Genomic DNA, 16888 nt, shown 5'->3' with positions numbered 1-16888 from the left:
CAACTCCTACAAACAATTCACAAACATACAGTACCATTAGGAATTTTTAAAAGCTTTAAACACATCTAGACAAAGAAATATATCCCCCACTTCTCCAAAGAGTTATTTTTCCTTAGATGAAGAAGAAAACCTCAACTGATGCCCTCTGTTGGACATTATTTTTCCCTCCTTCATCCCTGAATCACATTTTTTGTACTTACAATACAAACTCATTTTGTATCATAGCCATGTATACATGTCTTCTATTGGATATTATCTTAGCTTCATAGCTTCCCCGGAGACCAGCACAGTTCTCTACATAAAAGTCCTAGCTTTGAATTTCACTGACATGGGGAGCCTCTTTGAAAACTCAGTCCTCTTAGCTGTGAGGGGAGCATTATAGCTAGAAACACTGAAGGCACATTCAGTTCTACAGCAAAGACTTCCCTGTGTGACAATCAGACATTCTGACACCCTCCTTATCCATTTAAGACATTCTGGACTGTGGTACATTGAACTGTAATTATTTTTCACCTAAATTTAAAGCACAGAAATTGAATTTAGAGAGGGCATGGTTTAAAATACCAGAAAAGCAATATAAATATACCTATATGTGTATATAGACATATATGTATAAGTGTATGTGTCTATAGATGCATGCATGTGTGCATGTATGTACATACATATGTGGACAAATACATATTTGTGTGTCTGTGCATATGAACAGGTACACACACAAATACACATATAAATATATAAATGCATGACAATAGGGGAAATGGTGGAGTCAAAATTTTGGAATAAAGCAGGAAACACAAAAAGAGGCACAGAAATCCAATGAAGAGAAGAGCTCTTGAAAAACAGAACTGGCCAAATGGAAAAAGGGAGTGCAAAAGAAAAGAATTCCTTAAAAGTTAGAATTGGGCAAGTGGAAGCTAATTACTCCACAAGACATCAAGAGTCAATCAAACAAAATCAAAAGAATGAAAAAATAGAATAAAATGTGAAATATCTCTTTGGGGAAATGACTGATCTGGAGATTAGATCCAAGGGACATAATTTAAGAATTTTTGGACTACCTGAAAGCCATGATCAAAAAAAGAGCCTGTACATCATATTTCAAGAAAATATGAAAGAAAACTGCCCTGGTGTTCTAGAACCAAAGGGTAAAATAGAAACTGAAATAATCCACCAGTCATCTCCTGAAAGAGATAGCAAAATGAAACTCCCAGTTATAGCCAAATTATAGAGCTCCCAGGCCAAGGAGAAAATACTGCAAGTAGCCAGAAAGAAATAATCCAAATATCATGGAGCCACAGTTAGGATTACACAGGATTTAGCAGCTTCTACATTAAAGGATCAGAGGGATTAGTATGTGATATTTGAGGAGGCAAAGGAACTAGAATTACAACCAAGAATCAATTACTACCAGTGAAACTGAATATAATTCTTCAGGGTAAAAAAGGGATATTCAATGAAATAGAGAGTTTTCAAGTATTCCTGATGAAGAAGACCAGAACTGATTTGATTTTCAAATACAAGACAAGAGAAGGGAAAGATGGAGGGGTGGGTAATGCTTAAATTTTATTTTCATTGGAATTGACTCAAAGAGGGAATAGCATACACACTCAATTGGGCATAGAAATCAATAGGGAAGTGGGAGGGGAAAGGAAGAAGAGAATATGGGGGGCAGGGATACTAATAGAAGGGAGGGCAGATTTGGGGAAGTGTGGTCAGAAGTAAAACACTTGTGAGGAGGGACAGGGTAAAAGAAATTGAACAAGTCATCAATAAACTCCCGAAGAAAAAAATCCCCAAGGCCAGATGGATTCACAAGAGAATTCTACCAAATATTTAAAGAACAATTAATCTCAATAGTATATAAACTATTTGGGAAAAATAGGCCAGGAAGGAGTCCTACCAAATTCCTTTTACAACACAAATATGGTGCTGATACCTATGCTAGGAAGAGCAAAAATAGAGAAAGAAAACTATAGACCAATTTCTCTAAAGAATATTGATGCAAACATTTTAAATAAAATACTAGCATGGAGATTACAGCAATATATCATAAAGATTATACACTATAACCAGGTGGGATTTATAACCAGGAATGCAAAGCTAGTTCAATATTAGGAAAACTATTAGCATAATTGAGCACATCAATAAAAAAAACAGAAATCATATGATTATCTCAGTAGATGCAGAAAAAGTTTTGACAAAATATAACACCCATTCCTATTAAAAACACTAGAAAGCACAAGAATAAATGGAGCTTTCCTTAAAATGATAAGAAGTATCTCTCTAAAGCCTTATTTGTAAGGGGGATAAGCCTTCCCAGTAGGATCAAAGGTGAAGCAAGGATGTCCATTATCACCATTATTAGTCAATATTGTACTAGAAATGCTAGCTATAGCAATGAGAAGAAAAAAGAAATCGAAAGAATTAGAATAGGCAACGAGGAAACAAAATTATCACTCTGCAGATGATATGATAGTATACTTAGAGAATCAACTAAAAAAATCATTAACTTTAACAAAGTTTCAGGATATAAAATAAACCTACTTAAATCATCAGTATTTCTACATGTTACCAACAAAGGCCAGCTGCAAGAGATAAAAAGAGAAATTCCATTTAAAATAACTGTAGATAATATAAGAAACTTAGAAGTCTACCTGTCAAGACAAACCCAGGAACTATATGAACATGATTGTAAAACATTTTTCACATAACTAAAGTTAGATCTAAACAATTGGGAAAATATCAATTGTTCATGGGTAGGTGGAGCTAATATAATAAAAATGACAATTCTACCTAAATTAATTTACTTATTCAGTGTCATATCAGTCAAACTACCAAAAATTATTTTATAGACCTAAAAAATAATAATAAAATCCATCTGGAAGTATAAAAAAATCAAGGCTATCAAGAGAATCAATGAAAAAAATGTGAGGAAGGTGACCTAGTAATACCAGATCTCAAATTGTATTTAAAAATGGTAATCATCAAAATTATCTGGTACTGGCTAAGAAATAGAGTGATGGATCGGTGGAAAAGATTAAGTACATAACACACAACAGTAAATGACTATGGTAATTTAGTGTTTGTTAAAGCCCAAACTCCAAGGTTTTGGGTCAAGAATTCACTTTTTAAAAAAAGGGAAAACCAGAAAACAGTATGGCAGAAACTAGGTACAGACCAATGTTTTACACTGTATACCAAGATAAGGTCAAATTGCTTGTCTTCTTAAGGATAGGAGAGGGGAGGGAGGGAGAGAATTTGAAACTCAAATTTAAAAAAAAAAGAATGTTTTTTACAAGTAATTAGGGGAAAAATAAAATATTATTCTAAACACACACACACACACACACACACACACACACACACACACACTGCAGATGCCACCATAGCAAGTGCCCAGAGGTCAACATCATCAGAAAAGCCAGAACATCCTACTGCCTCTATGCCCCTGAAGAAGAGGTTTGGGGCTTGGGGCTTCTGAAAGGTCACATTTATGTGTCAGGCTTACACTTGCTGCCCTCCTGGAAGCTTTGATATTTGCCACAATCATTTTCAAAACATCACCCAACACCTATAGAGGTGGGAGAGGGGGTGAGGTTGGAGGAGAGGGAGATGGGAGCTAGCCTAGGCATCAGAGTGTGGGATCTTGGGATCTAGCCTTGCCTCTGACACGTACTGACTCTATCTGGTCAAGGGCCAGACATGTCACCAGACTGCAACTCAGTTTCCTCAACAATTCATGGGACACAGGATCCCTGCAGTCATTCCCCCTCCCTCTTATAGGGCTGTGGGGAGGATCCCATGATGTCACATCTTTATCTTTTTGGTCCAGATCTGGGATTTCACTGGTGGAAGGTAATCCCATTGTGATGACTCCCCTCCACCAATACTGATCAGTGACTCTTCTATAAGTCTCTTGGAGGGTTTATACAGCATTTTATAAGGCCTTAGGTGTTTTGTTAATGCCAGGTCACAAAAGATACAGTTGCTGCACAATTCAGTATTTTCCATTCAGAACCATCTCCTGTGTGTTGCTATTAGCCTGAACCCCTGCTCCCAACCTTTCCCTCCAGGGCATCAGCTTAATGGAGATCCTGCTTTGATTCTGATGGAAGAAACAAGCAAGCCTGTTGTGGCTGGCAGAAATTTCCAGCATCATGAGAAAAGGCAAAGACCAAGCTCAAAAACCCATCAAAAGAGGAGTGGGCAGTGAGAAATGTCAGCCTTGTCTCCAAGGCAGAGGTGAGGCTGGCATCCCCCCAGACACTGCCCAAGGCCTCCAAGATGCCACATCCTCCTGCCAAGTAGGGAAAGCCCATCCTGTCCCACACACATAAACTGATAGTCTCCTTCTTAGAGAGGAGAGACTCTCCACTTCTTTCAGCTATCTCAAAGCCTCACCAGGAAGCAGTGATGACCCATTTTCTAATGGAATCATTTGACTTGTAAACCAGTTTCACCCACATTCATCTTCAAGAGTTGTAGAGGGCAGAAAAAGTTCATACTCACTGGTCGTAGACACTGAAACAACTGGACTATAGTAATATTCTCCAGAGGGGTTGGTGACCTTTAATCGAAATTTATACAATGTTCTGGGCTCCAGACCTTCCACAACATGCTTTGTCGCATAGCCCCTGGAGAGAAGAAATAACACATGTTGAATAACATTTTATAACCGAATTATCATTTGCTGAGAAGTTATTATTGAGCCAGGACCTGATCATTTTCAATCTTGCACATTTGTATCATGCCTTGGATTTTTTTCCCCACAACATACAACTATTTACCTCTAGTGGCACTCTTTGAACTGCAGTTTCTTCATCTGTAAAATGACTACATTTTGGGCTACTTCTTATCTAAGTAAGGATCCCTTCCAATTCCTAAGGTCTAGGATTGTTTTGTTTTCTAAGAATAAAATAGGGTCAACATCCGGAAAACTGGAAAGAAGATCATCTGTTGAGTACCTGCTACATACAGAGGTCAAAACTGAACCCCCTTCTCTCTGGGAAATCTTTGTGAAAATAATCCACACATATTGTTACTAATAACAGTATTTTATCTAGAGCTTTAAGATTTGCAGTGCACTTTACTTGTGTTATTTTGTTCCATCCTAATGACAACACTGGGAGGAAGGCACCATCATTACCTCCATTGTATAGATGAGAAAATTGAGGCAGACAGAAGTGAAATGACGTTCCCACGGTCACACACCTAGGACATGTCTGAGGCCAGATTTGGTCTTCCTGACTGCACGTCCAGCTCAGTATTCTCTGTGCCTCCCACCCCGCATGAGAAGAGAACAGACAGGCTTTCATGTACAATCCCCAACAGCAGGTTCCATCTTTATAGTCACACAAGTGACTGTGGTTGTGGTTTAGAGGCATTATATGCCTACAAGATGGCACATGCTTCATCTCAGCCAGCACCCCTTAAGGCCTCTCTTCCAACAAGGTATCTCCCATGCCTATGTTGGAATCACATAAGATTCCATGACCGATATAATGCCAGACATCACTTGGCTGGACAACCTGTTGATTATTAAAGCCACAAGAGATTAGTAAAAGCAGGGAGTCATGTGTGTGCTCACAGAGACCTGCCTGGGTCCAGGAAGATGACCATGGAAGGGGGATCCTTGAGACAGATGGGGGAGCCTCCTAGGAGCTCCTGCTGACAGGTAAGATGCTCTGCTGAAGGCCACCAGTCCCAGGACCAGCAAAGCCTCCTCACTAAGATCCATAATCACAGTGACAAGTTGTGTCACACAGGAAAAACCAAGTGATGAAGCCTGCCACTGCCCAGGATATGCCACATGGTGAGCATGGGTTCATCCTTAGTGCATGTCTGTCTGATAAGCACCACTGATAGAAAACAGCCTGAAGGAAGGCAAAGAGACTGAGCAGGATGGTTTGAGGCCCAGGTCCTTGCTTTCAGAAATCCCAAGCTCCTACCTGCAAAAAGGGTCCATCTTTTTACAAATAATATCCTTCAGATTATCTTTACTGACCTGTTTACAGCATTGGAGGCAGCTAGGTGGCTCAGTGGATAAAGCACTAGGCCTGGAGACAGGAAGACCTGAGTTCAAATTTGGCTTCAGACACTCACTAGGTATGTGATCCTGGACAAGTCACTGTTGGCCTAATCCACTGATCAAGGAAACAACGAACCACTCTAGTATCTTTGCCAAGAAAACCCCATTCGGGGTCACAGAGAGTAGGACCCAACTGAATGACAACATATAGTTTCCTCTCCATTGAATGTAATTGAGGCCTTGAGGCAAGAACTGCTTCATTTTTTTGTCTCTATAGCCCCAGGACCAAGTACACTGCTGGGCAGATAGTAGGCACTTGGTAATATTTGTTGATATGAATCAAATTGAAAGTCACAACCAATCATCCATTCAACAGTAAAGTGCCAAAGTTTGCTGGGCATGATGGAGGAATTAAAAAAGCCATGAGAACTGCCAAGACGTCATGGGGAAAGAAGGAAGGACATGTCCACTCAGAAGAACTTGGCCTTCCTGCCCCAACATTCACAGGAGAATGTCCACTGAAAGGGGGCTCTGAGACTTCTAGACTCAGACCTGACTGGGCCAGCACACGTGCCCTGAGAGAGAATCCAGAGTGGTGGGCTCATCACCTTGAGGTGACTCCATGATCAGAGAGAGAATCAAGGTGAACTGATGGAGGGGTTCTCTCCCCAGCATCTTGTGCTCCAGGCTCAGAAAACAAGAGGCCCTTGTCCTCTCAATCCCTGAGCCAGCACCAGCACTCATGACCTCAGGGTTCTCAGAAGCCATAACCTTCAAGGCCACCCCAACCTTCTCAGCCCCAACAGACTCCTTTTCAGTTCCTGGCCCTAAGTCTTCTTTCCTCATAGCTCAAAGCTCACTTGTGTTATTTCCAGAAACTTTTCTTTCCTGTTGCCAATCTCAGTAAGGACCTTTGGAATCATCCCTTGAGAGGTCCCTTTTCTGGACATACCACTGCAAGCTTTGATTTCTTTCTTCCCCAGCAGACCCTCAAGAGGAACCAGGACCACACTCTAGGATTCACAACTTGTGCTTCAAGGACTCTAAGGGGCAACCTCTTTGGACCTCAGTTTTCCCATCTATAAAATGGGGGTGGGGTGGGCCTAAATGACCTCTGAAGTCCTATCTATTGCCTGTGCCTATCCAAAAGGAAAAATTAGAGACTTGGTGATAAGAATTCGTATTATGGGAAAATTTTGAACCAAAGAATCAAGAAAATAAAGATTGACTAAATCTAGGTCCTGGACATATATCAGAATACCAAATGCACAATGCCAAAAGAAAGTTTACCTTTCTACACACTGCGAGTTTCTGTGTGCCTGAGCGGTCCCTCCTCCTGCCTCTGAGCACCTTCCCCAGCCACCCCCAATCTCCTTCCTCATCTTCAGCTTCTGGCCACTCTGGCCTCCATCAAGTCCCAGCTAAGATCTCCTCTTCTGTAGGAAATCTTTCCCAGCCTCCTTTAGTCCTAGTGCCTTCCCTCTGGTCATCATTTACTATCCTGGATATAGCTCGTTTGTACCTAGTATTCTGCATCTTGTCTCCCCCATTGACTGGGGAGAACTTTCTCAATAGAAGAGATGCTGAAAGGGAATGGGAAGAGAATGAACATTTATGAAGCACTGACTATGTGCCTGGCACCTCGCCTATTTACAAATTTTATCTCAGTTGATTCCGCAACAACCCAGAGAGGCAGCTGCTATTATTACCATCCCCCCCATTTATATTTAAGGAAACTATGGCAAGAAGGAGTTAAGTGACTTGCCCAGGGTCACAAGGCTAGCGAAATGTCTGAGGCTGAATCTGAACTCAAATCTTCTTGACCCTGGGCCCATCTCTAGCCACTGGCCCACCAGCTGCCTTGTGTTTATTGACTTACTGGACTGGATGGGCATTGCACCTACAGTTTCTACATTATCTATGGTGGTTTATAGATTTTTGAAAAGACAGTAGGAAATTTCTCATTTCCTGAGGTCAGGACACCCTACAGAATCCACTGTTGGCAATCTACAGAAATCTATCAAACATAGAGACAATGGTGCCCAAACTTCACTGGCATTCAATACCAGACCTCAGACGCCTTTGGATCCAATTACAAATGCGAAATACCTTCTGTAAGATCCATAGTGCCTGGGTTCAGAAGGATACAGCGGAACAAATCCGATATCAGCACCTTAGTCTTTGCCGGTGGTTCCTGGTCACTGAACAACCCTCCCCTCCCATGGTGGCCCCCCCATAGAAGGAGGCAGCCTTGGTGCTTACCAGCTTAATAAGAGATGCACAAGGTCCCCAGAGACAGAGGGGTTCCTTAGGAGCCTGGTGATTTACTTTATGCAGGGGCAAAGGAGATAAGCTGGGGGGCATTTGTCAAACAAACTAAAAAAAAAACTAGCATGGAAGAGAGAGCTCTCTTATTTATCACAGAGGGAACAGGAAGCCACAACCAGGGAGGAAAGTGTTAAAGTCTGTTCAAGCAGCCTCCATCGAGGAATCCAACATGTTCTCAAGTCCTTGTATGTCTTCTGCTCTGAGAACTGAGGCCGACATAAGGGGACAAGACGTTTTCCTCTGGCTCTGAGAGCTCAGGCTTAGTGGAGAAATGAGATGAATGTGAGGGGTAAGACAGATGAATGTCCAAGACCATAGGTGGTAAAATGTCACTTGTGAAGGAAGAGCTGTGAGTGCAAATGGGAAACCTGCATATTTGGTCAGGAAGCAGAGGTGGGCTCTAATCAGCCCTGGAAGATTAGGAGGATCTCAATTCCTGGGGGCAGTTTGGGGAGTGATCTCATAGTTGTAGGATGGGGCATTTTCAAAGAACATATAGGAGGACATTTTGGCTAGAACAGAGGGTTCATGTGGCTTGAAATAAGGGTGGAAATGTTAGTTTGGACCATACTGTGAAAGGTCTTTAATGCCAGCAGAGAAGGGAAATGATCAAAGAGTGTTTGAGGATGATCCATCTGCCTGCAGCAGCTGGCAAGATGGTACCAGAGGCCACAAGAACAGTTAGGAAATTAATATAACAAGGGAGGTCTGAAGTGCTAAGGCCCTAACTGGGGCAGAGGGAGTGGGAGGCCAATGGAGGGAAGACAGTGAAAGATGCCAGTGGAAGAAAGCATCCATAGGATGGGGTAACTGACTGGACGCACAGGGTAGGGTCTAGGGGAGGGAGAGCAGAAGCAAAGGAGCAGAAGCTAGTCAAGTGTGAACAAACCAAGAGCCCTCCCAAGAGCAGACAGGTGAGTCACGAGGAGAACAGGTTTGATCCACTGAGATTCCAACGTCCCCAGTCGCCTCAGCCCAACATCTTTGGGCAGCCAGTCGTCATCACTGGCCCCTCTAACATAGAGACACCCATGGGAAAGGCGAGTTTGACAGAGCTAGAGGTCAAGATTAATGCAGCCACATCCTGCCACCTAGTGGCCTAGCTGTCTCATCTTCCACGGAGCTGACCAGACAATTCAACCCAGCCTGGAAAAGATGAGAATGAGGGGGCCTCTTTGAAGCATTTTTGGCTCATCTCTCCCAGCCCCCCAGGTCTAGGAGGAAAGACGAGGCCTGCCCAATCAGTAGATGCTGCTGCTCAGCCCTGGGCGCACAGCAGACGTGGGAGGAAATGAGAGAAGAGGCAGATAGATGGAGGATGCTAATAGTCACACAAACCCTCTCCCCCCAGCCAGAGTCCAGGGTATGGGGAACAGGAAGAGCAGAGGAAGTGACAGCCCTTCCCCATCCCTAACAATATCTGAGGCAAATATCATGTGATACAGTCAATCATTTTTCAAATTCTCTTCTTATCATGAGGTTTTTTTGCTACTTCACAGGGGGATGACCTATCCTGAACTCTGCTTCTGCTCTCACATCTAACCCTTGATAATTCTCCCACAGGTCTGTTTTCAGGTAAGCATTACTTGGCAAAATTCATCACATGGTCCATGTCACAGATGGAGCTGCCTGATGGGTGAGCCCTCTTACAATGTCCAGTCTGGGGCTTCAAGAGCCAAGATTCCCTGGTATACAGTAGGCCTATCAGGAGAACCTGCCTTTGATCTCGGTTCACTAGGCAGTTCCCCACCTGTTGCCAATCTGTGAGTTTCCTGAACAGGCGTTCCCTATACCAAAGAAACTCTAAGTCTGGTAAAAAAAAAAAAAAAAAAAAAAAAAAAACCACAGCTAGGAATGCCTTACCTTACAAAGCAATCTCCCTGCAGTGACTACAGATGTCAGAAGGCTCCCATCTGCCTTCTAAATCTTGACTAACAAATATGAACTGACCTTCCACAGAGTACAAAGGACTGTAGCATATCTGCATGCCATCTATATTTTTCCTAGGATACAGAAATTTAGCCAAAAACAGATCCAGACGAATTTATCGGTGTTAAAATGAAAATTCAGATGCACTGGCTCATAGGCTAGATTCTGATCCCAAGGCCCTTCAGTTGACACCCCTTCTCTGGGTCTTCAGGCTGTGAGAGTTTCAAGTATTTTCTAAAAGAATAAATAACAATTCAGGCTGGGTCAGGTGATCATGCTACTTAACAAAATCTATGAGAGAATTCAGAGGCACATAAGAAGAGAGCCTGAACCCAAATCTTAGACCAACCTAGGAATTTGTCTAAACATTTGTTCATTATGATGGGGAACCTGTGGCCTCCAGGCAACATGTGATCCTCTAGCTCAATCTTCATAGTCCTAAGGATTCAGTCAAAGGGCTGTACTTGAGAATCTAGATGTGGCCTCAAGGCCACAGGTTCCTTCTAGATCCTCAAGGGCAACCCTTTAACTGAATCCACAGGACTGCAGTTGAGGACTGACCTAGAGGGCCACATGTGGCCCTGAATAGCCTAAGGACTTTATTCTGACCCCAATTTCATGTTTCATCAGAGAAAGGAGTTCCTTCTCCCTTTAGCACCTTCTCTGCCAGTTTTAGAGCAAGGGTTCTGAACCATTTGTATGGCCTGGACCCCACAAACAGTTGATCTGGTGAACCCATAGACAGACCCCTTCTCAGAATCATGTTCTCCCATGCAAAACATACAGAGGATAAAGGAAGCCAGGATCACAGACCCCCAAGATAACTCTTCAGACCCTTCAGGGGTTCCAAAGATCCCATGGTAAGAACCTCCATCCTAACAATTTACCTGGACGATTAAGAGTTTAGGTAACTTGCTCAGGATCACCTAACCAGTCTATGACAGGGGCAGGATTTGAATCTAGGTCTTCTGACTCCAAAGAGAACTCCCCATCCACACTGCCTCTCAAGAAATATGGTAACCAGGTTTTAATTTGGAAACTACTTACAGTACTTTCTTCTAAAAATGACAGATCAAAAGCACCTTAATTCAGCAACCCTGGGATTTCTTTGACTCAGAAATGAATGTCTGACCTTCATGAAGGCTACAGATCACTCTACGTGGCGTGGAAGCCTATACAAAACTTCAAACCGTTCAGCATTGCACCTACGTATAAATGATACCATAAGTGTGCATTTTGGGGTCCTCCTCTTCAATAGAAAACCTTAACCACTGTTCCTGGGGTCCTTTTCTTTGAATTTTCTTGTCCAAATCCCAGTATAATTCAATGCTGTGATGAGTCACTTTGCCCACCACTGGTGGGTGAGGTTTTGAGCCAGGAGAGATTGCTAAAAAATAAAAAAAAATAAAAAAAATACTGTATTTCAACATGTTGCTTCTATGACATAGAAATTCTATTCAACTTACTCAATTTAACAAGTATTTCTTGAGCAGCTACTATGTGCCAAATGCTACTATGCTCAGTGCTACAGATGGCAGAAACAACCAAAACAGTGCCCTGTCCTCAAGGCGAATGCACTCCATGGGAACAAGGAGAATGACTATTCACAGCAGTTCAGGGAAAGAGGGATTCCTGGCCAGTAATCAGTGCAGAGCCTCAGCTTCCAAACTCCCACCACCCTGCGGACTGAGCAGGGATGTCATGGGGCATACGATACGGCCGCATCATTCACTGGCATATCACGCTCAAGGCGGCCCCTGCAGAGGCCATGGGGACAGAGCCAGGGAGGCCCGAGTGCCAGCGTTATCCCTACATTAGGCTATTAGCGTGGGCTGCAGAAAAGCTGTGGACAGAATGGCTGACCCTGGGTACGGAAGGCAAAAGCCTGGAAGGGAGGAAGGCATGTGCATTGTTTGGCACCTTCTTGTGACCATACTGACCAGCCATTTCAGAAGCATGTGCTACTGATGGGTCAATGTTGTCTTCAACTTCCCAGACAGAATGCCCTCTGGGCTGCATGCTTCCGGCCTCGCGGCAAAGCAGTACTCCATCAGTGAAAGATGTCAAATTGGACACGTGTCTAGACATGACTAAGAGGTGGCTCTGATTTGCTCAGCTCTACTTATCTGCTATAAGGGAAGACTTCTATTAGGAAAGAGAGAATGAATGGAAAGTGATGGAAGAAAGGATGGGAGGGAGGGCAGAGAGGAAAGGAAAGAAGGAAGGAGGAAAAGGAGGGAAAGAAGGAAGAAAGGAAGGAAGGAAAGAAAGGATGGAAGAAGGAATGTGTAAAAGGAAGGAAAGAAGAAGGGAAAGAAGGGAGAAAAGGAGGAAGGAAGAAAAAAGGAAAGGAGAGAGGGAAGAAGGAAGGGAAGGAGAGAAGTAGGAAGGGAGGGAGAGGGAATTTCAGTTGGGATGGACTCCCAAGACCATTTAACCCAACCTGTCAGTCATCAGCAGCCTTCTTTACGTCGTCCCCCATCAGTGACTAGCCAGTGTCCACTTGCAGGTCAGCGAGAGGGAAGCCCCTCCCCCCTGGGGCAGACGGCACAAAGAAAAAGCACGTCCTCATTATCCCCTGTCCTCCCGCCCCAGCGCTGCCCAGAGGCGTTGTCCACAGACCCTCCCTCTTGCGCTTCACAGCCGCTCTCTCCCTTCCGCAGGAGTCACCGGATCACCTGGAGAGGCCATTAAGGCCATACCCCTGCGTTTACAGATGTGGAGAGTGAGGCCGACAGGAGCGCAGCACAAGCCCTGCGCTGACATTTGAAGACAGGTTCCATGAAGTCTATCCAGCGCACTTTCTTGCTTCTCGGGGTCGGCCACAGCTCCTGCCCTACTGCTGATGAGAAGCCCCTCACCACTCTCGTCCCCCGACTCTTCTAATCCACGTCATGACTCTCCACTGATGTCAGAGGGATTTGTTTGGTTCACCCCCAACTAGACTATAGGCTCCTGGAGGTCCAACACTGTGATCTTTCTCACTGTCATTCAAAGAGCTGAGCTCTTGAATACTGATGGATCGTTGTGCCAAGAGGAAAACTTCTGTGCTTCCCTGGAGCAAATGCCCCCATGTGAGAGCACTGTCCCCAATTCCTACCCCGGATTCCATAGAACATCACCATGTTAGTTCCACAGAGGAAAAGCAGAGGTACCCTAAAATGGCTTCACCCCTCATTCCCACTCTCAACCCTCAATTAACCCATTGGGCCTGGAATCAGGAGGATCTGAGTTCAAATGTGACCTTAGATACTAACTAGGTGACCCTGAGAATGTCATTTAACCCTATTTGCTTCAGTTTCTTCAACTATGCAATCAATGGAGATAATAGCATTATCTACCCAGCAAGGCTGTTGTGAGGATCAAATGACATATTACAAAATGCACAGCAAAATCCCTGGCATGTAGTAGGTGCTGTATAAATGCTTATTCTTCATCAGCCATGTAGTAGGTGCTGTATAAATGCTTAGTCTCTACCTGGCATGTAGTAGGTGCTATATAAATGCTTAGTCTCCACCAGGCATGCAGTAGGTGCTGTATAAATGCTTAGTCTCCACCAGGCATGCAGTAGGGACTGTATAAATGCTTAGTCTCCACCAGGCATGCAGTAGGTGCTGTATAAATGCTTATTCTCCACCAGGCATGCAGTAGGTGCTGTGTAAATGCTTATTCTCCACCAGGCATGTAGTAGGTGCTGTGTAAATGCTTATTCTCCACCAGGCATGTAGTAGGTGTTGTATAAATGCTTATTCTCCACCAGGCATGTAGTAGGTGCTGTATAAATGCTTATTCTCCCCCTTCCTCCCTGCCCATTATATTCTGTCTTCCCACTGGATACACATGCAATGGGAAGGAGAAGGAGATTAACAGAACCTTTGTTTCATGTTGTTTTCATGATATCCAAATGATGGTGATTCCCACCAGGTTGCAGTTTTCTTCCTGCACATCCATTGTTCTCCAGGACTAATATATGGGACCCCAGCATCCAGTCTCATCACATCACTGTTGAGCACACTTTCAAGCACCTCACAAAACATTATTTATTGCCCACAACAGGGAAACAGTATTTCCTTCTCTGGGATATCTGGCCCAGAGTCATACCTGGAACCTGCATCAGAATCAAGAGAAGAATTTCTGCATTAATGGTTCAATTCCAAAAGTATAAGCCCTGACCTCAACTTAGAGGTCAGTGTGACTGTGACTGGAACTAAACAGCAGTATTCTCAGCACCTCATGGCTTAGCTCTGTCCTTTAAGATCCCTTAGTAAGATATGCTAATAGAGAAAGAAGTAGCCAGAGACCCCAATTGGTGTGCTTGGCACCAGCCACAAATGGTGTCTCTCCCCTGGGTCTGGCACCCCGCCCATCTCTAGCTCCCTGCAAAGTAGCAAAAAGAAAAAAAAAGTTTCCTGGCAATTCTTTGAACCCTGCAGACCTGGTACAGAGCCCAGAAAGGGTTTGACATCTTGAAAGATGATGTATTCCCACTCACTCTTTAAAGCAATGCTTCAGATTTAAAACCACTCCTGGCTCAATGATTGAATGCTTGGTGCAATGGATGAGTTGTTTAATGGGAGCCCTCCCTGAGTTAGGACCAGCCATCCTACATTCCCATCCTGTGACAAAACATGGTGAGCTAGTGGGAAGGGCACTAGGCATTAGAGTGCAAAGACACCTAAGCATTCCCTGGGCTTTGTAGCTGCTTACTGGCACTAATATTTCCAGATATTCAAAAATTGCTTTTAGGGGAATGTATTCATGCTGGCAATTCTATGGCAACAAATGATCCTCCTCCTCCCCATACACCAATAACAAAATCCAAGAGGGAATAACAGTGGGGATACCCCTCTGAATCACTTTAAAATGCAATCTACCAATGCATGCTCAAGACTTTAAGACAAACACTTAACAGAATATTCTTCAAAGAAATGAATAATTGCAAGTAATTGGATGATTAGTCATTGCTGGAGGTTGAGCCACATCAATGTAATAAAAATGACACTTCCTAAATTAATTTACAAATTTAGAGCTAGAGAGAAATCAAACTCCCAAAGGAGTTTAGAGTTAGAGAGAAAACAATAAAATTCATTTAAAGGAACAAAAGGTCCAGAGTAGGAATAAAGGGGAAATAGCACTCCCAGGTCTCACGTTGTATTGTAAAGCAGTAATCCTCAAAATGATGTTATTCATTACGAAACAGAAAAATCAATCACTGAACTGATCAAATAAATAAGAATCAGAAACAATCATATTAAATAATCCAATTTTCTATAAATCTGAAAAGATAAATTACCTGGGTAAGAACAAGAACTATTGGGAAAACTGGAAAGGAGTTGAGTAGAAATTATATTTAGACTAATACTTTGCTCTACATAGCACAGTAAACTCAAAATGGTAGCCAACCTGAATGTAAAAGGTATGTAAAAAAATAGCAAAGAACAGGGACCTTTTGCACTCATGACTTTGGGGGGGAAAGATCTAAAATAAACAAGGAATAGGTTAGACCACAAAAGATAAAACTTAAAAAGATAAAATTGTGATTATATAAAATGGAAAAGTTTTGTATGAATAGAACCAATGCAGCTAAGATAAGAAGGGAACAGTGACTGAGGAAAATATTTTTTATCAAATCTGGCAATGGTCTGACATCCAAGATATATAGTGAATTAATGCAAGTGTCTCAAGAAAAACAGAAATTTCCCAACAGATAAATGATCAGAAAATATGAACTAAGTATTCTCAGAAGAATTGCAAACTACTAACAACCACAGGAGATTTCTCCAAATCACTAATAAGAAAAACACAAACCAAAACAACTCAGAGATTTAGCCTTACATCCAGAATATTGGCAAAGATGGGAAATCAATGTTGGAAGGGCTGTGGGAAGACAGGCATACTGATGTACTGTTAGAGAAAAGGAATATGGAATTGTGACTTTTAGAAAAAGTGACTAAAATATCCCTTTCCTTTGAACTGGAGTTCCCACTGCTAAGCATGAAGCCCCAAGAGGCAAAAGGGGAAAAAGTTCTATAGAACCCCAAATATTCACTGAAGTATTTTTTGCGGTAGTAGTAAAGAACTAGAAACAAAGTATGTGCCTATTGATTGGCAAATGTCCAAATGATTAGTGGTACATGAATGTAATAGAGTGCTACTGTGCCTTAAAAAGTAATGCATATAAAGAATTCAAAGGTACATTTCTATGAAATGATTTGGAATGAAAAATAACTGGGTGAAAACAATACATACAATGACGATAACCATGTAAACACACAAAACAGTCAGGTGGAGCTGAATGCGATAATTGGGATGACCAAGACTGACTCTAAAAGAATTCAGAAAATACATCTCGCATCTTTGATTGAACTGATGGGTTGCCATCACCAAACAGCTTTGCTTTGCTTTGCTTTTTTAGTCTTTGCTGCAAGGGAAGGCTTTTTGGAAAGAAAAGGGTAAAACAATTCTACATCAGTCTAAACCTTTACCACAGACGCTTGAGAAAGAAAAGAGGCAAAGAAATCCCAGGAAACAGAGATTCCCAGAAGAGGGAGCACTGGGAAAATCTCTAGTTGTCTGTATGGTTGCAGGTCTGGTACAATGAAA

The 16888-nt window shown here is 42.7% G+C and overlaps 1 protein-coding gene across 6 annotated transcripts in view; it reads right to left on the bottom strand.

Annotated features, from left to right (window-relative positions):
* The window catches only part of FANK1 (fibronectin type III and ankyrin repeat domains 1), an 86132-nt gene that overhangs the window by 18239 nt on the left and 51005 nt on the right, over positions 1-16888 (bottom strand). For 3 of the 6 annotated variants that reach the window (XR_011971651.1, XR_011971652.1, XM_072629037.1), the window contains exons 1-3: positions 12226-12766; positions 11495-11672; positions 4510-4634 (exon numbers count right to left, since the gene is read on the bottom strand). Coding sequence is in view for 4 of the 6 variants with exons in the window: in XM_072629037.1 (XP_072485138.1) it covers positions 4510-4634; positions 11495-11672; positions 12226-12373 (451 nt within the window). In the remaining 2 variants the exon portion in view is untranslated. Of the gene's footprint in view, positions 1-4509; positions 4635-11494; positions 11673-12225; positions 12809-16888 lie in introns of those variants that run through there. The other 3 variants (XM_072629040.1, XM_072629038.1, XM_072629041.1) reach the window with 3 other exon arrangements.

Source organism: Notamacropus eugenii, chromosome 1 (assembly GCF_028372415.1).
Source record: "Notamacropus eugenii isolate mMacEug1 chromosome 1, mMacEug1.pri_v2, whole genome shotgun sequence".
NCBI lineage: Eukaryota > Metazoa > Chordata > Mammalia > Diprotodontia > Macropodidae > Notamacropus > Notamacropus eugenii.
This window is presented reverse-complemented; position numbering and strand designations above follow the sequence as displayed.